This window comes from Mastacembelus armatus, chromosome 7, assembly GCF_900324485.2.
Source record: "Mastacembelus armatus chromosome 7, fMasArm1.2, whole genome shotgun sequence".
Classification (NCBI taxonomy): Eukaryota; Metazoa; Chordata; class Actinopteri; order Synbranchiformes; family Mastacembelidae; genus Mastacembelus; species Mastacembelus armatus.
Window position 1 is genome coordinate 24,008,717 of NC_046639.1, and position 24,670 is coordinate 24,033,386.

General features: G+C 39.8%; 4 protein-coding genes across 5 annotated transcripts in view; 1 reads left to right on the plus strand and 3 right to left on the minus strand.

The window, feature by feature from the left end:
- cep104 (centrosomal protein 104) overlaps positions 1-10,637 on the minus strand; it is a 28,973-nt gene extending 18,336 nt beyond the window's left edge. Inside the window, exons 1-11 of one of the 2 annotated variants that reach the window (XM_026333251.1) lie at positions 10,499-10,637; positions 9,941-10,067; positions 9,606-9,779; positions 9,185-9,323; positions 7,711-7,773; positions 5,725-5,801; positions 5,058-5,226; positions 3,169-3,324; positions 2,754-2,981; positions 1,772-1,984; positions 639-806 (exon numbers count right to left, since the gene is read on the minus strand). In XM_026333251.1, coding sequence (XP_026189036.1) covers positions 639-806; positions 1,772-1,984; positions 2,754-2,981; positions 3,169-3,324; positions 5,058-5,226; positions 5,725-5,801; positions 7,711-7,773; positions 9,185-9,323; positions 9,606-9,779; positions 9,941-10,053 — 1,500 coding nt within the window. In that variant the 5' untranslated portion in view covers positions 10,054-10,067; positions 10,499-10,637. Of the gene's footprint in view, positions 1-638; positions 807-1,771; positions 1,985-2,753; positions 2,982-3,168; positions 3,325-5,057; positions 5,227-5,724; positions 5,802-7,710; positions 7,774-9,184; positions 9,324-9,605; positions 9,780-9,940; positions 10,068-10,476 lie in introns of both variants that reach the window. The other variant, XM_026333252.1, reaches the window with a different exon arrangement.
- Positions 10,638-10,942: 305 nt separating this feature from the next.
- Positions 10,943-14,730, plus strand: lrrc47 (leucine rich repeat containing 47). Its single transcript, XM_026332598.1, has 7 exons — positions 10,943-11,554; positions 11,998-12,453; positions 12,543-12,659; positions 12,792-12,907; positions 13,080-13,182; positions 13,377-13,466; positions 14,010-14,730. The coding sequence occupies exons 1-7, from the start codon at positions 10,985-10,987 to the stop codon at positions 14,229-14,231; spliced, it is 1,674 nt and encodes a 557-aa protein (XP_026188383.1). The 5' UTR covers positions 10,943-10,984; the 3' UTR covers positions 14,232-14,730.
- A 77-nt stretch (positions 14,731-14,807) lies between these two features.
- LOC113145223 (L-rhamnose-binding lectin CSL1-like) lies at positions 14,808-20,984 on the minus strand. Its single transcript, XM_026331671.1, has 16 exons — positions 19,806-20,984; positions 19,593-19,637; positions 19,447-19,506; positions 19,165-19,303; positions 18,892-18,998; positions 18,435-18,479; positions 18,136-18,268; positions 17,915-18,018; positions 17,753-17,782; positions 16,624-16,683; positions 16,219-16,354; positions 15,961-16,070; positions 15,840-15,884; positions 15,625-15,757; positions 15,117-15,220; positions 14,808-14,926 (listed from the first exon to the last, which is right to left on the minus strand). The coding sequence occupies exons 1-16, from the start codon at positions 19,828-19,830 to the stop codon at positions 14,913-14,915; spliced, it is 1,290 nt and encodes a 429-aa protein (XP_026187456.1). The 5' UTR covers positions 19,831-20,984; the 3' UTR covers positions 14,808-14,912.
- Positions 20,985-21,120: 136 nt separating this feature from the next.
- casp9 (caspase 9, apoptosis-related cysteine peptidase) lies at positions 21,121-24,594 on the minus strand. The gene is made up of 10 exons (XM_026333247.1): positions 24,382-24,594; positions 24,051-24,264; positions 23,893-23,970; positions 23,749-23,804; positions 23,434-23,610; positions 23,258-23,347; positions 22,812-22,959; positions 22,486-22,674; positions 22,276-22,385; positions 21,121-22,159 (listed from the first exon to the last, which is right to left on the minus strand). Exons 1-10 carry the CDS (start codon positions 24,511-24,513, stop codon positions 22,034-22,036), a joined length of 1,320 nt encoding a protein of 439 aa, XP_026189032.1. The 5' UTR covers positions 24,514-24,594; the 3' UTR covers positions 21,121-22,033.
- Between the last annotated feature and the right edge of the window lie 76 nt (positions 24,595-24,670).

Here is a 24,670-nt window from a genome sequence, read left to right on the forward strand (position 1 = left end):
GACATTTGTGTTTACCAGGTAAATTTATATTGGAAAGGCACATATACATGTTCTTGAGTCTGTTAGTCTGAGTTTTCAGTGATCTGAGGGTGACAGTTCAAAAATAGAATGACCAGGGTGGCATGGGTCTCTGAGAAAGTTCTGGGCCATCAGGAGGCAATGGGGAATTATAAAGGTGTTCCATAGGGGGGAGGGGGAAGCCGATGACCTTCTGTGCTGTGTTGACGACTCTCTTCAGTGAATTCCTCTTAGCAGCTGTACAGCTGGAGAACCACACAGATACAGTGCGTTAAAATGCTCTCTATGGAGGAGCAGTAGAAAAATACAAGCAGTTCCTGTGCAAGATTATTGTTCCTGAGAAATCTTAGAAAAAGTCTTTGTTGTGCCTTTTTGGTCAGCTCAGGGGGAACACTGTTAAGGATGTGTATGTCAGATTGTGTGCTTAGCTTTTAACAACATGAATGTTAGTTCTGTTTGCAACAAGTATCCAGAGAACATGATTTACAGAACGCTCAGACAGTGACAAACTAAACACATCCAGTATGCCTTAATAAGACTTGTTTGTTCATTTAACATGAATATTCATAGCATTCACACCAAGACAATTTTGGCAATAGTATTTTGAGAAATTAACTTACTGATGATACTTTATCCAGGAGGGCCTTCTTAACCAGGAAGACTGCAGCTCTTATCATGTTTCTCAGCTCCTCCTTTGGCATGGTGGGTGATACCACCAAAAGCCTCTTGTACACAGCCAGAAGAGCCTCCTCTCTGTAGGACCAGGTTTTGGAATACACCCCAGCCACCTGGCAAAAAAAGGGCAATGGGGCAGAATGAGAACACATATATCAATCATTAGAAAACTACAGGAGAGTGAATAGAAATTTTGTGTATAAAAATAATATATTACAAAGCCATGCATCTGGAGATGTTCTTTTAAACTAAACATTTGACAAGGATCTTTTAAATCAAATCAAAATGCACTAATCAAAATGTTTTATGTCATCAATAAATCAAATGACCACAAATGGTGTGTAAAATGTGGCCCATAGTAGAAAACCCATAGAAAATATCATCCCGCTCTGCAGTTCCCCTTGGTTCCACATAACTGTCTATTCTCCTTGGTGAATACCAGACTGGCTTCAGACAAGATGGTGGCCTTTAACCCATGTCAGTCTTTGGTTTGTAGAAAGATTTTGCTCTTTACGGGGAGCTAAATTCTAAAATTTTGTATGAATAGTGCAATTATTTTATTTTGTTTTGTTTCAGCTTTCTATGTCATATACATCAGTGCAACACAGGATCACTGTTAGTGTCGTAGTAACTGTTCCACCTTTACATAGGCTTGCCTCTTGGGACACGCAGCTTGTTTAAATAGTTTTAGATTGGTGACAGGATGGATTACCACCTTGTAGGTGTACATGACATTTTATCCTCTGCTAGCTAGTTCGCTTTGCCAGTTCAAATATTCCCGTTGTGCCGAAGGAAACCGTTTTGGGCAAAAAAAGTTCTGAATAAACCACCTACACTTTGACACACACTTCCATGTTTCACCTGACACCAGTGCCACAAGTTTGCAGGTACATTAAATAACACAGTGCTAAGCAGATTTTAGGCTGAGAGTATAATCAGGCTATGGAGAGAGGGAGTGAGAACACCCTACTTGATGTCCTGAAGGAATAGCAAAAAAGTATTTTTTGAGTACATATGTAGAAAATAAAACCCTTATTTAGCCAAAAACACTTCATCCATCCACTTCATTTTTTCTTACCAGACTTTCACCATAAACCTCTATTGGAAGGCCAGCCTCTCTCTGGGCCTTCTCAGACAGCTCTGGCTCACAGCTAATCTCAGGGCTGGGTACACTCATGTGGGTGTCAGGTTGGTGGGCATGCTGTTCTGCGGGGCTCTGAATAGCCTCCAGTGGCTGGTCTTTCCTCTGAAGGGTTGGAAGTGGCCTTTCATCATAAGGTACACTGGTCTCCTGTCACAACAATATTTAATATGTATATACATTATACAACTGTCACACTTTTAAAATGTTATTTTGCTATGTGTACTGCATATGTGTTTCTCAGTACCCAAAATCTTTAGAGATGTCCCTTAGTTTAAGAAAACTGATCTACAGTGAATAGGGTGACCATCCTTTTAAAAATGTATCACCTCACCACACTTGTTCTTTTCACTAACTCTCACTAGTTTCATGTGATCACTGAAAAAGACATTATCATTCACCATCATGAGAATAATGAATATTTAACCCCATCTATACAAACATAAGCCCCATCCAGTCAGCGCAGTCTCCAGTGACCCTGGGCCAACTGGCAACCTGCTGCCTTGTACAAGGCTTAAAGCCCTGCCTTGAGGCCAGGTTGGCAGCCGCTGGAGTCAGCCAACTGTTGGACGCTTTTAATTAAATAGTGAAACCCAAACCTGCAGTAGGGCCAGTCTCAGTAGGTGGTGAGTAAAGAATAAGAAGCCCCCGCTGGACAATATCTCCCTATGTGCACCATGTTCCAACACTGGTGGCTTAAGGGCAGGAGGTGTTCCCAAGGTGCTATACTAGGCTAGATTATTTTATCAACTATACAAGAATTGAATACATACAGAAGTAATTGCAGGTGTAGCAATTTACAACTAACATATGAACTGAACATTAGGTTTGTCATCACTGACCATTTTCAACAAATCTGGGCTTATAAAGATGTTGTGATGTGCTGGATTTTCAACACATTTGACAACTTAGTCCTTACCTCAATCTCGGGTACAGCAGCAGGGGTACAGGGCATGTCAGCATGGCTGTTAAGTTTGGGTGCCACACTTTCTACATCTGACTGTTGGTTATGAGAATCACTGGTTCCCTTCCCCTTTCTGAATGTGCCTGTGGGAACGAGAGGAGTGGTGGGGACTGAACAGTGATGCGGAGAAGGAAGAAGGGAGGGAGGATCTTGGGCTGGGGATGAATCTGCTACCCTCGCGATCTGTGACACGGTGAAAAGACAGAACAGAAGCCGATTTAGGTAGGATGCATTATTATTAGATCCGTACTTAACTGTACAATGCACATACTCTAAAGGAGTATGTTTCCATATCACCACACGGTGTATCTTTCCATCACACCCAACAGTCCATGTGATGTTACATCACCACCATTGGCTGGTTACTGACCATCGTCATGTCTAGCAAGTTGTGGACCTCCAGCTGTTGATAGACACTCTTTCTGTACTCCTCCATCAGCTCCTTCTTCTTCTTGGCCAGGTCATAGTCTTCCTTTTCAATGGCACATCGTTTCTCCACATCATATCGAGCCAAACGCTCCCCCACCTGGAAGAGTCCAGGACAGGGAGCAGGAAAGACAGCTCTGCAGTGACATAGTGAGTCTATACTCCATAGGCTCATTGCATGTTTAGAAAGTTAAATGGGAGCAAAGCTTCAGGCTTGTGCTTGTATTGACTAATAATCTATTAAATGTTTACTGTTTCTACCTGGTGCTGTTGACAAGTCAAGGAATTATTTTCCAGTGTCTGTACAGTAATTATCTTAAGAGTAGACTTCCTGCTGATAAATCCAGTGCACTTAGAACCATAAATCATTATTTTGACATTTCAAAGATACAGTATGTACACTGTTCATAAATCTGTTTTGGTCCTTGTCCTAAATACAGTTTTATCCATTCTGGTATTGGCTTTGGCCTAGTTTTTGTTTAAAGGGTTATTTCAGCTTATTAAACCTTTGATCTTTTATTTAGGCTTATCTCTACCAATGTGATTGTCCAACTCATCTTTCTTTCTTTTCACAAATGACTTGCATATCCAGAACTACAAAAATGAGATCTAAGTTGAAATAAAACAGACTCATTTAGAGTTTCATCCTCATCATTTAGACTACACTGGACTGGGTTTTGGTGTGGCCTGGGCAGTTCTGCCTTTCACAATAATACAGCTCTGGTGCAACATAACTGTAAGTGTGCCATATGGTGAATCATTATGAGTTACAAGCTGGAAGCTTTTCAATTTCCAGTAAATCAGACATATAATTTCTACTGTGGAAATACCAACAAGCTGAATTAAACTGCTAACCAGTTGCCAAGCCACACAGCTGGAATGGCCATGTTCTGTAATTCTTTACTGTTTTGGTCAAAATAAAGTGGTGCAATCCACACAGCAACTTTCTCTCATTTTAATCAGAATCACTAGATGATCTCTAACCTCTATTTATGTCCTTATGCTTCCTACAAACTAAGCAAAAGTAGGCTGATTGAAGTAAAAAAAAAAAAACAAACATACAGGCCAATACTCTGCCATGTGTCCTATTTTTTCTCTGTCATGTCTTTTCACATGTTGTGCAACACCATGATAATTCCTGTGACATCCTGAGGGTGTGATGACAAGGGATTTTCAGAGTGACTACCGTAGCAATGTCCACAATGATAATATGTCCGGCGTGCATGTTCTTTGGTTACAGAAAAAGGTCGGTGGTGAGGAGTGGAAACATACTACCCCAGGACCATCACTGCAGCTGTTGAGCTTATTAAGAATTCATGGTCAGCGTGGTAACAGTGTATACAAAGGAGGTCAGAAACAAGAATGTGAACAATGTTTAACAACTACTGTTACAAACAGTGGTGGAATCACACTGGATACCAGTAAAGAAAAAAGAATAGAAGCTTCACAGCAGCAGTAGCAATAATTGGGTGACAAGGTCTGGGCAAGAATTATTTCTTTAACCATGATGACATGATTAAAGGTTGGCCTGTGGGCTCCAGCCCAGCACTAATCAGATATGTTCCTGGGAAAATGGTCAATAATCTCTAGATGTCACCACTTTATCTTACTAATTATCACATTATATTTGGTTTGTTTCATCTGTATAATGGTAAAAATGTGAATAGGGGTATTTATGACCATTTGATTTCTTTTGAGGGTCTTACAAATAAAATATTGAAAACTAAAATTTTCCTAGTGCAGTGAGAATGCATCCTGGTATTTAAGGGGCACAGTGTTCAAATATCTGGAGTGAATGTATTGCAGCCACCCACTCTCCCCCTAAGGTGCTACCTTCTGCAGGTCAGCGACTGCCTGCTTCAGATTCTTGGCCTGCTCATAGTTCTCCTGCCGGACCATGTCCTGCTTCTTTTGGTCCAAGACACGGATGATGTGAGCGACTTCAGGGTCCTGGTACATGTCAAAGGCCAGGTCATCCAAAGGAGAAATAGACTCACATTTCCTGAGTATAAGACAGTACAAAAAGACATCATTATTCACATCCATTTTAAGATAAAACATTAGACAAACTGAGATATGTTCTTTCTTCAGAAGCACAGTGTTCTGTCAGGTCTGAGCTTGTTAAACTTGTGAAATATGTTGAATACAAAAAATAGAATAGATTTATTGTTTTAGATAATGCCAGTGTAGAATAAATGTGTCACTAGTTAATATGGACTTGTATTGTGCAATTCCTGGCCACACAGAAAAAAAAAATACTGACTGACCCCCAAAGACGAAGACCCTGAGGTGAAATGTTCTTTGGGGGTTGATATATTAAAAAAAAAAAATAAAAAAAACATTTCGAAATGTGTTTTCTTCTTTGCACAGCCACCACCTGCATTGTCGTCAAATGCATGACCTTAAATGTTTTATTGGTGGACTTCCAGATTAAATGTCTTTGTTGAACAATGTTATTGTCACAAAACAAAGAAACCAGGGTTCAATGGCCTAGCCTCACCCCATGAAGGTCGTATCCAAAGCAGCCTCCAGCTGGGTACTGTTGAGGTAGTGGTCGATCAGCTGCGCTCTGCTTGGCTGGGGGTAGACAGATGGACAAATCACACCCACGTGCATATATACTCTTATATTACTGTGCTCAGGAAGACTTGACCATTGTTGTCTAATCCTAATTCATCTAATTTGCTTTAAGGTGAGCCTAACTTAACTTAAACTAACCGTAACATTATCCTTTTCAAAAATGAAAATTATAAACTAACATTTAACATAAGGATAGACTTCCTGGTAGAGTGCTGCATATTTATATATAATATTTATATAATATTTAAGAGGAAATAAAAAGTTGTTTGACTTAGCCAAGTTTACTGATTAACTGACGATTTAATATGCCACTAATACAATATAATTTTACTAACCAATAAAAAGCATGAGTAATTATGATTGTCAGAAATAAACAATTTCCCTAGAACAGACTTTGAGATACCGCAGAATGAAGAGCACAAGTGTAAATAACAATATGAATGATGCCTGAATTCTCACTAACTGCTTCAGGTTCAGAGTCTGGAGATAATTGTCACACGTTACTGAGACACCTAAACAGAACAAAGTCAATATTTAAGTTAGTAACACCTCTGTTTTTCCAAAAACCTGTAGCTGTAAAGCTGTAATCAAGGCCTGCCATTTAAAGCATAAACTGCCATTTAAAGCAGTTATGTTATATTAACACCACCACAATAAATAAAACAAGACAGAGTAAGAGCAAAATTTGAAAGTGACTTCAAAACTACATTACGCTTTCTCAGAATATTTTTTACAAATGTTCAGAATGGGAAAACAAAAGGAAAGTATGATGGAGACTTAATGATCTTCAGCACTATTGAGACAGCGAAGCTTAGTGCTTACTATCAGACATCATACTTTTTTAATGTTGTTCTTGCCATGAACACAATTCCATCTCAAAACCCTCAGCATGTCCATTCACCCCCAGAGGGAAGTGATAAGACATGCTCATATGTTTTCTTTATAATTTGGACAAACTGTCCCTTCAAAGCAATAAAAATTATCTTAAATTATCCTACTCCTTGTATCGCCACCCGTGTCCTTCCACAGCACCAGCAGAACTTGAGTCCATCTAACAGATTTAAGACAAGATCAGCCCTAGAGGCAAGATCATTGTTGTGGTGAAGTTCCTCAGAATCAGATTAGCGGAGCAACAATGCACAGCCTGTTCTTTGGAATCTGTGCAAGTGTGTTCCTCTGTATTTCTGTGTCTCTGTTTCTGTGTGAGTGAGTAAGTGTGTGTGTTTTAAGGTGCTCTCTTTCCTCCAGGAGCTGTCAGTCGGCAGGACTATCTAATTACCTTAGCAAACTAAAGGCTTCTGTGTGATTACATACTGCCCTCTCTTTGTATCTCATTGCTTCATTCCTGACACATATACACATACACACACACCATTCAGGCAAATACATGAGCATATATATATATATATACACACTTACATTGTGTCTTTGAAGCAGTGAATATGAATGAACACTGCATATAACACTGATACAATACAGCACAATACAATATCCAGTGCATTCTCTCTGTATAATTATTCACTGCAACTTAACAAACTCACTGGCAAAGATCTGATATAGTCTCAACAAATCTGACAAGGCTGAATTATTAATATTATTATTATTATTTTGCAAGCAGATGTTTAGAATCCAGTTTGTGTTTTATGAGAATTTATGGAAAATAAATTAATGACATAATGAAATAAAATGTGTTATGAATATATATTTTTTTTGTTTAAAAGACCTGTTTCCCATTTTAACATTCCAAAAGCTCAACCTTCTCATAGCAATGTCAGTGAATGAGAAAACATCAATGCTTTCCTGAATGGATGCAATGTTTAACAAAATCCCAATGCAATAGCACCATCTACCGATGTGCATTTGCAAGTTCAAGAATGGGAGACAGGTGAAGAGAGTGCTCACTTACAATTGTGTTAAAAGCATTGCCATCCAAAGAATCTCCCAGAACATTAATGGCAACCAAAGCAACCTGAAATCATAAACAGATTTTGGTAAAGTGGTAGAATGAAAAACAAAAAAACTGCGATATAAAATCAAAATCAATGAATGACGTGGGTGAGGACTCTGAGGTTAATGGTGGAAACACTGTTCACTGTTTAAAGAATAAGACTTGTGATGTTCTATATTTTCATCAACAAAGCCCAAGAAGACGCCACAACCAACACTTACCTAACTCTGCTAACCAATAAGAGGTACAGTATGTGTAGTCAATGCTGGCTATAACTTATAAAACACAGAACTGCTCAACATCATTTCACATGCTGGTACACTCTTATTGTTATTTTGAGTCAGTTCCACATAAACTGTTCCATGGCTGTAAGTGCTGATTAAATCTACTGCTGAACGAATAATCCCAAACAATTACACTTTTTATGCCTGTCTGAGTTGTGCTTATTAAAAAGAACAGTATGCAATGGCGTTAGGAAAATATTTCTTACTTGAAAATATTAAAAATATTATTTGTCTCCTGTTTTTAAAGCTTTAAATATTCAGCAGCAACAATTGGGGCTTGGGACTTACTGCCTGACATAAGGAACTAGTTGAGAGATGGTCTAATGCTTTGTAATAGGATTTGTTGATAGTAAGAAACATTTAGGATTACACCTGTTTACTAAATAACTTTACATTAATTAACATTAACATTTACATTAATAATTAACAGTGTTTCAAAAACTTTGACAGTGCTGAAAATCTAATTCAAGCTGCAAATATTAAAACTGAAAAAATAGAGCTGCAACTTCCATTCATTGCTAATTACACTACACAATTACACTATTGATTACTGTTGTGTAATGGGTCATACTAATAGCTTAGTAATAGCTCATCATATGAAGTAACTAAATAACTATTTGGCTCATTTCAGCACTACTGAAAATGCAAATTAAGCTTATGAAACACAGTGTTTAACAATGCAGCAATAAAACAGACAACGTTTGCAATGGAAACAACACAATTTGAAAATTGAACTCATGGTAAAAATACCAACAGAAGATATCCTGTAATCCTTCACAAATTAGCCTAAATATGCTGCAGCTATCAGCCACATTTACAATAAACCAGTTTCATTTCACCACAATAATGAGGAGTGCTGCTCCTGAGCATCTCATGCAGCAGAAATCAAGACAAACTATGTGTTTCAAAAATTGGGAGGCAAAGAATAAATAGGAATTAATTTAAATGAATTAAAACACAATACTTGAAACATGATGTTGACCTAAAAAAACAGCTGCATACATCCTGCTGTTTCAAGGATTCAGATTCTCTGAATTAAATTACATTAGGACCACCAATGCAAGCAAAATATTTTTTACAACCGACACATACCCAAACTGATCACAGTCTTAAATTATAGCCAGTGAAAGCGCAATCTAACAAAGTACCTGATTATAGTGATTGTAACGGTTGACATGGTTCCTGTGAAAGGTTACTCTCAAGTAAGTTCCGGTGGCATCTACATGGACTGACTTCAGCTCCCGAGCTTTGAAGGATGTCTTCTCATTGTCTGACAAAGACACATACCTGTGATGAGAGTACAGTGTTGCTTGTCAGTTCAGCACCTCTGCTGAGATACAAAACTAAAATGCATTCTCACATTTTCTTTAATTGTAAGTCATCACCAAGAAAATCCAGCAGTCAGCTATGGTCCTTTGAGCACATGAACTATGAGCTAAAGTATGTTCAGGTGTGTGTCTGCTGCAATATTCTGATCTCCTAAACAGCTCGTATTAACCTAACGTGCAGTTCTTCTAAATACACAAAAAGATGCAAAACTGAAACTCAGCCTGGCTGAGTGTGTCCCACCCAAGTCTGCGAAGCTGCCCTGGGAACCCTGGGGAGCTGGTTTCAGGGAGAGTGTCTCCAATATGGAACTCCACCTTGGTTGGGATCAGGTACTGGTGAGCCAGCAGCTGCAGCTTTCTCACCCTACTTCTCTCCACCAGCTGGATGGTGATGTGCTGAGGGTAGGTACAGAGCCTGCAGAATTTTTGATTTACATAATTCAAAACTACAAACTTTTGGGTTATCAAAAAAGACAACTGTTATGTTGTGGGGGGTTTTGTATTTTTTTGCAGGGCATGGACTTGCCACGTATCAATAGCACATGTCCTTAAAAGTAAAGCACTGTGTTTTCATACCTGCTAGATCTCCAGCCATGAACTGTGGGTGCATGAACCATGAGCTCCTTTGCACCGAAGTTGTCCTCATGACTTGAAGAGCTGATCACAACAAATCCGATCTTCCTGGGCATCCCGCAGGTTGACACTAACGGGAGAATTTGGGCTTTATTTGCGACCAAATGATGCAATTACATTTGTCAAAGGAAGAGGATAGAAAACAAAACCACACTGATGCTATTAAACATTTGGTTAAGTAGTAATTATAGAGGCTTAAGCTTCTCTTCTGAGTACTGTGAGTCTAAGCTGCCCAGAAGTTGAATAAACGGAGAGTTTAGCTGGATGTGACCTACACAACCGCCCTGGGTTAAACAGAGAAGTCCTTCTTTCGGACTTTTAACACGCTGGCCGGGGGTATTAGCTAATGTTAGTAGGCTAGCGGTGGTCTAACGCTATTTTGACTGGCTAAAATCCAATGTCCATGTCCGGACGACTTTTACTTGTTGTGTGCTATTTGGTGTTGACACATAATTCACGGTAAATATTTGTTTTCTTACGTGCATGTCAAAGATATCTTACCACGAACATCACTATGTTGACAGCTTGTAGTCCCATCTCATCTCCATAACCACCGCTGACAACAACTACAGCGCACATGCGCAATGATAGGACTGGCGTCATTCGCAATGTATTCTGGTCAGTGTAGTTTTATTAAATCCCATTGTACCGACGTACTAGTATGATTTGTGTTTACATGACTACTTCCTGAGATAATTCCGCAGGAAGTACAGCATGTTGTCTCCAAAATAAAGGTACACGATGACTCCCACCTTTCAAAATCAGCGATTTGAAAGGTGGGATTCTGCTATCATGAATCTATACACAAAAATATAGAATATTCACATGTTTGACTGTATTCTTCTTGTATCTGAAGGGAGCTATATAGTTTGTGTCCACAAACACATATAGGAAATGGATAATCGTTTATTTTATTTTGAAAACCTCGAAACGGAAGTCGTGCATTTCGTTGTCACCACATTAGAACTCCGGCTGGTCTGTGGCAGCATGGATAACATGGAGAAATGGCCAGAAATAGAAAAGGCAGCGACAGAGAAGAGACGGGAACTGGTTTTACAGGGTCCTGCTATCGACCAGAGAATTTCCTCTAATGGGGGACTCAGCTCCTCCATCTACTCCCTCACGTTGCTGAATTATCTGGAAGTTAGCCAGTGCCCAAGTTTGACCGAGATCCACGAGAACATCAAGCATCTAACAAACCTCCAAAGTCTCATCTTGTGCAGGAACAAACTCGCCTCCATCCCCAATGCCATCGGTCATCTCAAGTCCCTGAAGGTCCTGGATCTTTCCGTCAACAACCTCCGGGTTTTACCAGAGGCCATCGCCGAGTTAAGAGACCTGAACACTCTCAACGTGAGCTGTAACAGCCTGGAGGTCCTGCCAGAAGGACTGAGCCAGTGCACCAAGCTCTCTACCATCAACATCTCCAAGAATCACATCACCGGTTTCCCCGTTGATTTCTACTCCGAGCGACTGGACCTTCTCAGCACCCTGGTGGCCTCTGATAACTCAATTGAAGAGCTGAGTGGAGATATTCACAAGTTAGCTGCTCTGAAGGTGGGCGACCAGATGCTGCTTACAGATCCAAACAAGCTATAAATCATATAAAAACACACAGGATGTTTTGTTAAATCATTAGAATACTGCTTTGATTTTTCATACACTCCATACATCAAGATCGTAGATTGTTCCTCCACCTACAATGTTAGAAAAAGCAGGTTTTCTTATTGAAAACGCCTTGTGAGTGGGCCAAAGCTGTGCTGAATCTAAGATGACCTGTCACTATTTCTTTCTTTCCATCTTTAAGTGTAGCTAACCACATGTTCCACTTGTTAGTAGGCAATGAAGAACTAAATTGGCAAATTTTCTAATTGAGTTTGGCTGTTAACATCTACAAAAGAAACTGGCAACTAATATACCTGTATCTTAAAAGCAAGACGCTTCTTTTCTAGTGTGCCAGACTGCATTTGGTTCAGTCCTCCTCATGCTTGTCTTTTCAGGTGCTGGATGTCTCCAACAACAAGCTACGTGAGATCCCCTCTGATCTGAGCGACTGCCCCAAGCTAAAAGACATCAACTTCAAAGGCAACAAGCTGAGCGACAAGCGTCTGGAAAAGATGGTCAACGGCTGCCAGACCAAATCCATCCTCGACTACCTCAGAGGAAAAGGAAAAGGAAGGCAGGGAGAGGACGGGGGTTGCGTGGACAGTGGACGCAACGCAGACAAGAGAAAAAGGCAGCAGAAGAGGAAGGAGAAGGTGGTAGATGAACAGGATGAGGTAGAGGAACTGAACAAGATGGTGGTTAGAGTTCTTCACATTTCGAACGCTCCTACAGTGCTCACTGTCAAAGTGAGCACAGAGGTTAAGGATGTCCGGCCATACTTGGTGTGCTGTGTGGTCAGAGGAATGAATCTTAAGCCTGGGAATGCTCTCAAACGGTTCCTGGTGGCTCAGGTAAGGTCAAAACCTTCGTAAACACTGGACCACATTAATAATGTGCGAGAAACTAATGTAGTCACCTAAATCTCTCCCATTTTTTCTAGACCAAGCTTCATGATGATTTATGTGGTAAAAGAACCATTGCAACCATTGCAACTCATGATGTGCAGCTTCTCAAAGGTCCACTGGTGTATGATGTCAAACCGCCCACCCAGCTGAAGGTACGCTGACGCAGGACGATTAGTTCGTTATTGTCAGTGTTCCATCAAAGGTCCTGTGGTTTCTCAGAGGTTCTGGTGTTTTTAATGTTTGTTTAAACCTGAATTTCACACACACACTATACTGTCTGTCAGATTGTGCCACTGGGTCGGAGGGAGATGACAGCCGTCGAGCTCATAAGGCACCTGCAGCTGGAGGCTGACGAGCTGAGGAAGCAGAAGAAGAGGCAGAATGTCACTGGCCTCCACAAGTCTGTGCACGTCACTTCCATACAGCATCATCTTTGTTTTGAAACATCTCTAACTCTAGAGTTAAAGGATGATATTCTCTGGTTAAAACCTTTGTGGTATGACATAACAGCATAAAACCTTTCAACTGTTGTCTCTTGTCAACTAATCTATAGCTCGTTCATTTTCTTACAGATACCTACAGCTTTTGCAGGGAAAAGAACTCTATCCCTGTCTAGTCGACGGAGAGGGACATGTGATCTCATTCCCACCGATCACAAACAGTGAGAAAACCAAGGTATGGGTGTAGTCTTCCTTTAAAAGAAGATTTCATATTAAATACTGTGATACAGTGGAATTGATGTGGACTGAAAAAAAAAGCAGAATATCCAGTAACACATCTGACATTTAATAGCATATTATCTTGTGTACCACATGTTGGTACTGTAACCCACAATCAGCATTTGTGTTTTCATGATATTGTACCCTCAGATCAAGAAAACTACCAAAGAGTTGTTCTTGGAGGTGACGAGTGCAATCAGCCTGCAGACCTGTAAAGATGTTATGGATGCTCTGATTGTAGTAAGTTTCTCTTTTCTCCTTCTCATCACTCTTAAATAATTCTGTTTTGTTACGGTGGAGGGCTGCACCTTTGGTAGTGTCACTAGGTACTGGACTGCAGCTCATCAGCTATTTTGATTAGAGTTGGCATTTCCTTCACTACAGCTCAGGTTGAGTGTGGTGCTCTAAACTGAGTGGGAATATTTGTGAACAAGAGGACATTTTGGTCTGAATATGGCTCTGGAAAAGAGACAGGCAAAAACATCTGAGAATTATCCAAAGGGGCTCATGAAGGTTGACATCTAACTTAATGGGAATTAATCTGGTACTTTGATATGGGACATTTTGCTTTAGACAAAAATAGTTTATTAGATTTGAAGAGTTGGAATGACAGTTTTAATCCACTGCTGGCAGAGCAATACTTAAAACATTTATATGGCATGAAAGACGTCAAAGCTGAATGTGTGCACACAAAAGTTTGCAAAATAAACACATTTCAGTCACTAATGCAATTGTAAAGTCCATATCACCATCACTTAAAGTCCATTTCATGTTTCATCACAGAAAATGGCAGAGTTAAACAAGCTTACAGCAGAACATCAGGAGGAGGTGGGGTCAGGCGAGGAGGGGGACGGCCCACAACAGCCAGCTGCCAGTAGTGAGACTTCCAGTGAGCTGATCATCCAGCAGGTCCGAACTCTTGACGAGGATGGAAACCTGAAGGTTGTTTACCCATCGAAAACAGACCTCTCCAAAGACATCAGCAACTTGACTGTTATTTGGTAGTTGTGTTTTGGACAACCTGTGATGTTTGCACTTGACATGCTCCATGAAATAATTTTAAAGATTCAATTTGTGGGACATTATGGAAACGTTTGACCATATGCCACTGCAAAGCGAGTACAGGAAGTCTAATCATACAAGGGGTTTTGTGATTAAAACATTCTGCAAGTGTTGCAAGCTAAGTTTTCCTGATCACTTTCCAACTTTAAACTAATTTAACAAGTCTTTTTGCTCAACATGACCATCTGTCCAAACATCCTTTTTCAATGCATTTATAAACTGAAGGGAACTTGGATAATGTTGGACTGTTTACTTACCTGTAATACTGAAAGTTGTCAGTTTAAAATGGTATTTTCCCTTTAATCAACATCTGTCTTAAAATGTGCTTGTTTTCTTTCATTCTTTGTATGATGGTGTTTGCTGTTCAGTTTTAGCTTCTGTAGTTTTGCATCCTTTGTTCTATCATTGTAGCTACAACAGCCCATGCTAACCACATACACAAGTCTGGAAATAAATTACATCATTTCCTTTGCAGCTAATCGATTGGCTGCTTTTCTAGGGGTTTGGAATTGTAGTACCATTACTTTTCTGGAACAAGATGCACGCAAATGGTCAAATATACATATGAACAACATTTCATTCAATCCACATTTATTGTGTTTAGACTCATGTTGACAGACTGCTCTAAACACCAGGATCTGTAGAAGAGGGAACATTAAATTAGATAAGTTAATTGTGCAACTAAAAGCAGTGTGGCTTTATTGTAATTTTCCATTTGTCACTGTTCTATGCAGGCATAGCTTTGCCTTTTCTCCACTCCTTAAATATTTAATTTTGCCAAGCTGGACTGCACATTAGCTTCAGAGTAAGAGCCTTTTAGTTACTTACATTCACATGTGTAAGCCACCTCCAGGTACTTGTAAGTGCTGACACAGGGGTCTCCAAACAGCGAGTTGCTCACACTGATAGAACAGCTTTCTTTGCCACTACAGCTGTGGATGTAGAGCAAATAGACTTTACCACAACTTCAAAAGGATATGGAATCTGATGCATTAAAGCAGCTTCAAATACTTTTTTTGGGGGGTACAAAAGCTGTTCAGCCATTAGTGACCTTTTACCAAGAACACTTAGTCTGTACATACTTCTACAGAAGACATGCACAGCACCATACACTAAACCTTACTACAATGCTTTTCTGTTTGAATGCCCCAGACGTACCAAATATCCATGTCATAACTATATGTACATAGTGGTTTGAATTTTACCTTTAATGTCCTTTAGTTTCTGACTAAGGAAACCTTTGAAGAATTTAGATTAATTTATCCTCCCACACCAACAGCAAATAGTTACTTGGTTTCAATGTATTTCCTAATTTAGCGAGGGTGTGCCACTGTACCTCTCAGCAACTTTGGTAGTTGGGCTTGTGCAGTATACATTTTGAATCTGAGAAACTGGACGTTTGTAAGAGCATGTGGTCTGGTCACGACGTCCATAGTCAGCACCCAACACAACTATAACCAGCCCATCATCTGGCCAAAAAGAATACAAAAAGTCAAATTATGCTTGTGTGTTAACATTAGGCCACTGTAAATACAAAACACTGAACCTTACCACAATGCAATTGGGCCAGAGACCCCTCACATATACGGAGGTTATCTGTCAAAATAATGAGATTTAGACATCAAACTCATTGGCAACTTCACCATTAGTTTCATTCAGGTGTGTGACTGACTTGATGGGAGGCAGATGTAGCTGGTGTTCAGATATTTGTAGATGCCAGAGCAGGGATCAGACATTTGAACATCTTTTGTGTTTAGTTCACACACCTTCTTGCCATCACACCTGTAGGAAGAGGTTTCCCCCCCCCCCCCCCCCCAAGCAAAAAACACATTTTAAAAAAAACAAACAAAAAAAACACTGCATATGGCATGAAAGAGCAAACACATTTAGGGACAACATAAGACTTCTACTTCTGTTCTTGTACATGTACCTCTTCTTCAGGATGTCTACAGTGCCTTCTTGAGAGCACTGTGTGTTGGCAAGCTGTTGCTTGGGTCTGCCCTTACTGCAGGTCACATCATCAGTACGTCCATACAGTGCTGTCTGCACACTGATCACACCGGTATCTGTTACAAAGAAAATTTAAGACAGACCAGCACCAAACTGCTAAAGAAGCCAGTGTTTATTGTATTTAATACTTTTTTTTTTTTTTAAGATCAACTCAGCCATCAAAGAGCCGTAGGCTGATGCTCTAGAGTAGCCTACCTCTTGAAACTTAGTCAAAAATGGTGTGTAACCCCCAAAACTTGATGCCTTGACAGTGCAGCATTAGTTTGATGCAGTCAAACTAAAACATGTCATATAAAAACATGTCAGGTATAAATACGAGTCATACCACAGCCAAGGTGTTGGACAGCATCTCCGTCACAGGTGATAACTCTCTCTGTGCAAACAACTGAAATAAGTTTAAGTCTTCATGGCACATGTTTTAAAAAAAAAAAAAAAAAAAATTTAAATGAAACAGCTTCATACCACATTCACTCAGATTTTACCTGGTGCAGCAAGAAAGCAAGTGGCTGCCAGCACTGAAAGGAAACCAGACAAATGCAGGTAAAGGCTAGGTTCACTTTAAAAAACACATTTAGTCATGTTTTGTCAGTTAATACAGAAATGTATTTACTGAGGATGTCGGCTGACCCGTTACATTAGCCCAACAGATTTATACACAAACAAGATGGCAGCATGTAAATATCATACACCATTGTGTGCAACAGTACGTTAAGCCAATCAGCATGCACCAAAGCAGGAGGAACATTTAACACCAGATGGGGGCTTCCTGCTACAATATGGCCATTTAAAATTGCAATCAAGATAGGAAAAAAATACATAAGCATAATAGGAGTAAAATATTGATTTAAAACTCTAAACAGGGCATTTTATTTTCCTCTTATTTGATGAAGATATCACAGCTTAATGCTGTTAGAAGTAAATGCTTCTAGAGACCTATTTTACAATATACACTCAAACTTTCATTACAATATATACAGATATTTTGTCAAATCCAACTTTAAAAACTGCCTAAATTATGAACTTATTGTTCCAGTTATCTGCCAGTACTCACACAGCATGGTGCTGAGTCCAAAACACAGCATAACTACAGAAGAGCAGGCTCGAGACAAACGTTTGCCAATGCTTCCACCTTAAGGCCTTCCTCAGAACATAGAGGACAGGAGTGCTGTCTTGCTGTCTCTCCTTATAAATGACACAGCATGTAACTGCCAATCAACACAATCACTTCCACCTGTAGGCCTCAGGGCGGGGCCTGCACTACACGTTACTGTGGCATCATCCCCCTTTTATAGGTTGAAAACTGATGTAAGTAGAACAAATAAATTGTTGCATTTATTTCTGTAGCCTTCCTGGAACACTTTAATCATCACATACTGACAAGACACATGTTGCTCATTTAATGTATTTTATTTAATATATGCATATTGTGATTTTATTGAGATTTCAACATGTTTACACAGACGCCTTTGGAGAGATCGAAGGATCTGCAAAAACACAGATGGAAGATTCACTTTAGATAAATAATTGCAGTGGCTGTTAATAGAGACTAGAGTTTAGGATTTTTAACACTGTACAGATCTTTCTTTGAACATATTGCTTCACTTTGAGCTACTTACATTCACAATTATAAGCCAACTCCAGGTACTTGTAAGTGCCAGGACAGGAGTCTCCGAACACTGAGTTGCTCACTCTGATAATACAGCTGTTTTTCCCATTGCAGCTGTGGAGCCAAAGTGACACAAGTGAATACAAGTGCATATAAAATGGGGTAGTCAGAGAACATTTAACTCATTTTGATTCACATCACCTAACCTGGAGTACAAGTGGCTAACTGTACCTGTCAGCAACTTTGCTGGTGGGGCCTGAGCAGTCAGTGTTTTGGAGTTCAGTGGCAGGCACTTTGTAAGAGCATGTGGTCTGCTCATGACGTCCATAATCAGCACTGTAGACAGAAAGGACCTGCTCTTCAGCTGGCCAAAGGTGGAGAAAGAATTGGAGGTAAAGTTGAAAGAAATGTAGTTTTGTGAAGCAGGTCATCAAAAGAAAAGTACATATAAGTAAGAATAAGACAAGTAAGAATAATGTTTGTGTTTTTCATGGTAATGTACCAGAAATACATAAAGAAACTGATCTTACCACACTGCAGGTGTGCCAAAGAGTGCTCACATGTCACATGATGAACTGTCAAATGAATGAATGACACTGAACATTAATTATTACTATTCACAAAATTATTTTTCCACACCAGATGCACTAAACTGGATGTCTTTTTATATGAAAGATTAGGCAAAATGTTTATTTTTCTTATGATCTTTTTCAAATCTGATTATATAGAATCGCCACAAAGCAGAACTAAAGTGTTTCCCAGTGCTGACAGACTCCCAAAGCACCTAAATCACCCAAAGTACTAAAAGCAGAAACACTGAGGTCAAAAAATCATGGAAATCACTTGATAATGCTAAAGTGCATACATACACAGAGAAAACATTTGGAAATAAACCATAACCCAAAATCACGTAAATGCACCAAATGAAAACAAAACAAAAAAAGTCTAAGGTTTTGCAGCTTTGCTCCATGCAGACATGTGACTCACTCATTGTGAGGCAGGTGTATGTGGTCTGCAAATATTTATTTGTGTCTCTGCAGGGATCAGTTTCAAAGATCTGTGTGTTCAGTTCACACGTTTTTTTCCCATCACACCTGCAGGAAGAAAAATAAGACCAGGACTCAAACAGCATCCTGACAAAACTGGAACATGCTTTTGTGCTGTGACTTGGGTTAACAAACGTGAGCCACCTCCACTCCCAGCACATATGGTCACTTAGATAACTGGAGAAAAGCCCTTATATATTTTAAAATTGCAAACCTTCTCTTGAGGACCTCCACAGCACCTGCCAGAGAGCACTGGGTGTTAGATATCTCTTGTTGAGATTTTCCCTCACTGCAGGTCACAGTGTCTGCACGTCCATACAATGCTGTCATGACACTGATCACTCCAAAATCTGCTACACAGCAAAGAGGGAGAAATTTAGGAAAAACATATAGACTTGAAATTCTTAATTTCTGACAGAGTAAAAGATCATTACACTACTAAATATGTGGTAAGTGATTCTTAAACTTAAAAATGTTTTCTACAAAATAGCCATACCACAGCTCAGGTGTTGGACTGTGCTGGCATGACAGGTGGTAACTGTTTCTGTGGGAGCTCCTACAAAACAGATACGAAAGTACAAGTGTGACACAAAGATGCATATTTAAAGTGTATTCAAGCATCGTTACACAAGTGATCATTACCTGCATTCACAAGCAGACAGGTTGCTGCCAGCACTGAAAAACGAACTACAATATTAGATTGTTAACTAAACACAAAAGCAGGACATAGATTTAATACATTTTACATGGACCATGCATTTATATACACTGTCTGAGATATAAAGAGATGCTCTAAATTTCCCTGAATTTATATAAAGCTATATTCCCATGATTATGTTAACAAGCATTACTTACAGAGAGTGGTGCTGAAGCAGAGCATGGTTCTACAGGACCCAGTGGTCGGTAACCAGTGAAACTGATAGTACGTATTCAGTATTTATTCGTTTGAGTCTAGAGCCATCTGAAGCTATTATGCAAAACAAATCTAAACCTGACACCAGTGGCTCCTGCACAGCTGGCTACAATTTCAAATGAGAAAAACAGTGGTGAATAGGCTGCCAAGGAAAGAGAGGAGTATTAGGCAAAAACAGGATGTGAATTGCCTTAGGACTAATGAGAAGGGCATATGGGCAACTGTTCATTCAGAGCTGGTATGTTCACTAGGTGGGCTAAAATGGACCATTGGGAAAGTGCATTTCAGGCAAGCAGAAAAACAGCACAGAATGTGCTAGGTTGTTAGAGGCTTCCTTGGAAAAAATACAGAGACAGGAATTCAGTTTTGCAACTATCGACTGATACTAACCCCTACTTACACAGAGGTCTTAATTGTATTTGGGTAAACAAGGTCAGGACCAACCCCTGGGCCTAATGGTGTGCCCTATAGGCTGCACAAAAGGCTTAAGATTAGTTGTTTTCATGGAGCTTTCATTAAATGAGAAGAAAACATTCAATATCCCAAACCACTTCTTCAGACAATGAATAGGATAGAATGGAAATTTCTGTCAGTCATCAACAGACAAAGAAATTCAGGTAATTATTTAAAAGGGGATCTATTTTGACTGAAACATCCTAAGAAGGCTGACATGCACTATTAAAACTTACTACAAAATCTGAGAGGAATAGAAGTGAAAAACGAACCAAAAGTGAGGCTGCAGATGTCTTCCTATAAACGTAATGGAGTAGAGTGTGTATCTAAGCTAAAAGGGCTGACTTTAAGACCGAATCAAAAACAACACGTTAGCCAAAAACCTGGTAGAAGCTGTACTTATTACACAAACAGATGCAAGTGCAGAAAAGAATCACGTGCAAAGCTTGTTTTAGAAATGTGAGTACAAGTAGGTGTAGGAAACTACTACTGCGAAAAACAGTAGTGAAATCAGGAAGAAAATGTGACCACTTACAGTTGCAATCAACAGAAATGATCTGTCTGCACCTCTGTTATCTGATGGTGAGGCACATGAAGAGAGGGTATGACCTGGATTCTTAAAAACAAACAAACAAAACATTCTTGGGCTCTGTCTATCTGTAGTAAAAAGACTCCCAATGTTGTCATGTCCATGTTCCCCAAATATATAAAGAAAACCCTGAACATCACAGTGAGGTTCCTTTTGCAATGCTTGTTTCAGAGTGATTTCATTGTTTGCATTATTTGAAATAAACCTACATTTGAAATAGATATAGAATATGTTTATTGGTGTGTTAAGGAAGAGAAACGAAAAGGATCCAGTTCTAAATTCATGAAGATCCCTTGTGGTAATGGATGGAACCCAAAGAATCACAAGGGGCATCTGAGAGATCAGGTTTTTCTGTAACTCACATACACCATCTACTGGCAATAAGAGTCTAGTAATTTACACTAGTGCCAAACAGAATCTAAATGAAAAGTAACAACATAAATTTTAGATATAATTTCTATCACCTCTGGCTGGGGGGTTAAGATTTATGCTGGGAAGAAGACTTTAATATCAATAAACGATTAGCTCAACAGATGGGGACTGCCCACTGCAGTGCATTACACAAGAGTGTCTGTAGCACAGTGTGTGATGGACTCTCTGGGCTAGGCAGCTGTAGGCAACATGAGCAGATACCCCAAGAACATGAAATGTTTCACCTCTCAGTGGGAGGAAACACTGCATATGTAACTACACTTGACAATGGGAGGACATATTAAACTGTCATATGTGGCTCATATGTCATCGATGGAAAGCTTACCACAACCCATTTTTATAGAAAATAACTTGACAAAATCCCATTTGGTAAAAAAAAAAAACAATACATTAAAAGTCATTTACAAAAAGTCTTTTCAATTTCCAGAGTAAAAATTGATCATTAAATTGTCAACCCTGAAAAATTAACCTGAATCACACTTTCACAGTAGGCACATATATTTTTTTCCCAAAATTTCCTCATAATTAAAGTTCCACCACAGAATAAAAACACAAGACATGACAGAAACAGAAAACTACAGTAAGACATAATTGTCCCAGTACAAGCACAGTCACAGTAAAGCAAATTCATACAATTTGCAAGTAGTACTATGCTCTACTCAGACATGATCTGAGCGAATGAAGGTGAAACCGTGATCAACCTGAAATTTGCTTGGGTGATGACTGGGTTTGAAAATAAAGAAGTTTGCGTAGGAAGTTAAAGGAACCAGGCATTTGCTTGTAGAGTCCTTTTGCAGAGTTTTGTGAGACTTCGTTGTTAACCTGGAAATGAGCACAGTTAATAATCAGATATGTCTAAGTTTCGATTAAAAAGCACTAAGTGATCAAAGGGATTCAATGGAGCCCAAGCTAATTTTGCTTGTATGAAAGCCACCTACCATCATCAACATTGTGACCAAATCATCAGTTTCAGCATTTTTCTCAAGGATACGATCCAGTGTCTCAACGTACCAGGAACCTGAATGGGTGTCTCTCCAAGAAACATAACCTGTATTTGTCACATGGTCAAAGAGTTATTTTTATTATATCATCTTCTCAAAAATAAACATACACATGAGTGAAACACACAAATTCAGACAGAAACATACCAGGAAAAGTTGAGTAGGACACCAGAATGTCACTCGGGGTGGGCAGAGAGGCCCTGGCATCCATTTCGTCCGACATGCTCAGAGAGTCGCTGCTGGAGGACGTTGGAATGGCGTCTGTCTGGTCATCTGCTCCACGAATGGATGGTTCAACTTCATCAGGGGAAACCTCAAAGCCCATGTCTCTTTCATCTCAAAGACAAGAACACATTTCCCTATGAGACCACTCAAAAGCACATGTGTAACTTAGAAACACTGCAAGTAGTACTATGCATTTCAGACATAAATTTTAGTTGGATTTATTCAACAGAGTGTTCGGTGTCGGCTACCTCCTCCACAAGCCTGGATGAAGAAAAGTTTGGGTTTGCTCTGTAAAGAAGGGCAATGCTGGCCATTGAGGTAGTTTGTGACCTGCTGAACTGGGACACACTGTCCATCCACACCATACACGGCACCGGGAAAGCGGCTGTGACTCACCTATAAACACAGATATAAGCTGACAGATCTGACAGTACACATCATCTGGATCTTGAAAAAAGCTCTAGTCTGATTTTGTTAGTACATATCAGATGATAAAAACAAGTTATGACTACAACATCTCTACACACACAAACTGACATATGAAGTCATGAATAATTAAATCGACTTTGTGTTTAGTAATTAAAGGATGATGAAACAACTTTTATCATACACTGCTCTCTTTATTACAACTAGTGTGAACTGCTTTGAAGAAAAGGAAAGCAGAACAGGTTGCCCTCAGTACCATGTGACATACCTCAGTACCATGTGACAGCATGATAACCACACAGCAGTCATACAGTGAATGGTCCTTCTTCGACAGAGCTGACAGTGCGAGTTTGATTTGCTGAAATGTTGAGATATCAGCGTAACCAAAGTGATTTTCAAGTTTTAAGTGTTTTCACACACAGAAGGTGAACAAAATATTCTTACTCTCTGTTTTAGGTTTTGCTTGACTTCCACAATAAAGTTAAGGGCCTTGAATCTTCTTTCCAGCTTGTCACAGTCAATGTTAGACCCAATGCGATTTTTCAGGTCGGACTCATGTTCAAACTCCACATTGTTTATAATAAGGCAGTGTCCACATGGGCTGGCGTCCATTTTATAGTTCTAACATGCACAGAGAGTAAAAAAAGGAAGTCAAGGCGTAAGAATATCATGAGTATGTAATATAAGATGAAAAAGGTTTGACAGCACCCTTTTTCTTTCTGCAAAGACCAGGTGTAGTGGGTTGTAAACAGAGCTTACCTGAATACTGTCGTGCCTTGTTCTGGGTGGCAGCTTTATGTCCCCCCTTTCCGGTGCTGTGATATGAGCAACAATATTGGTTAAACAACGAGGAATATAATGTATCATGTATAAAATGCATATGAAGGTAAGTGCATAACTTACTGGGAGTATTATTGGGTTTCTGTATTGGGCAGATAGGGCCATAATCATTTCTTTGCTTATCTGCATCCATTGGAGAGGCTATAAAAACACACAACCAAGTGTTCATATCACAATACCAGGGAGGACACACAAAAATGTATAGAAACACAGACACATACAAACTGGGAGAGGCTGGAGGACAGGCCGAGCAGCCTCAGTGGGAGGTGCAGGCTGTAGATGAGCTGCTGTTGGACCTCCAGTCTGGAGCAGCTCTGCCAGACGGTGCTGACCTGTCTCCTGGAGGCACTGCAGAAATAACGGAAAGGCCCGACTCCCCCGGGTTTCTAGATCCCGGACTAACTGTCTGGCCTGGTCCCGTCTGGTCCCAGAGCCCTGACAGGAAACAGCGTATCAGCTGTGTGCCAACATTACATTGAGTAGCTGTTGCGTTGAACGTGAAACATTAACACAACATGAACCTCAGGGGTGTGACCTGGTTAGCTGGCCTACCTTGATCTCTTCGATCATATCTTGGGTAAAAACCCCTTTTTCGAGAAGGAAATCATACAGGTCTGACGGGTCCAGGTCTCTCACGAGATTAGTCCTGTTGCGCTGAAGGATCTTCTTGTGTCTTTCGTCCATTCTGTGTAAATGTAACGCCCTGAATGAGACTCACAGAGGAAGTGTCCTAAAATATGCCAGTTCGTTTACAAAAAAAAAAAAAAAAACAAAAAAAATCGATGCTGTATTTGTTACTGGTTCTCGTATATGAGCTCGGTTGCTTTACTTACTTCCGTGT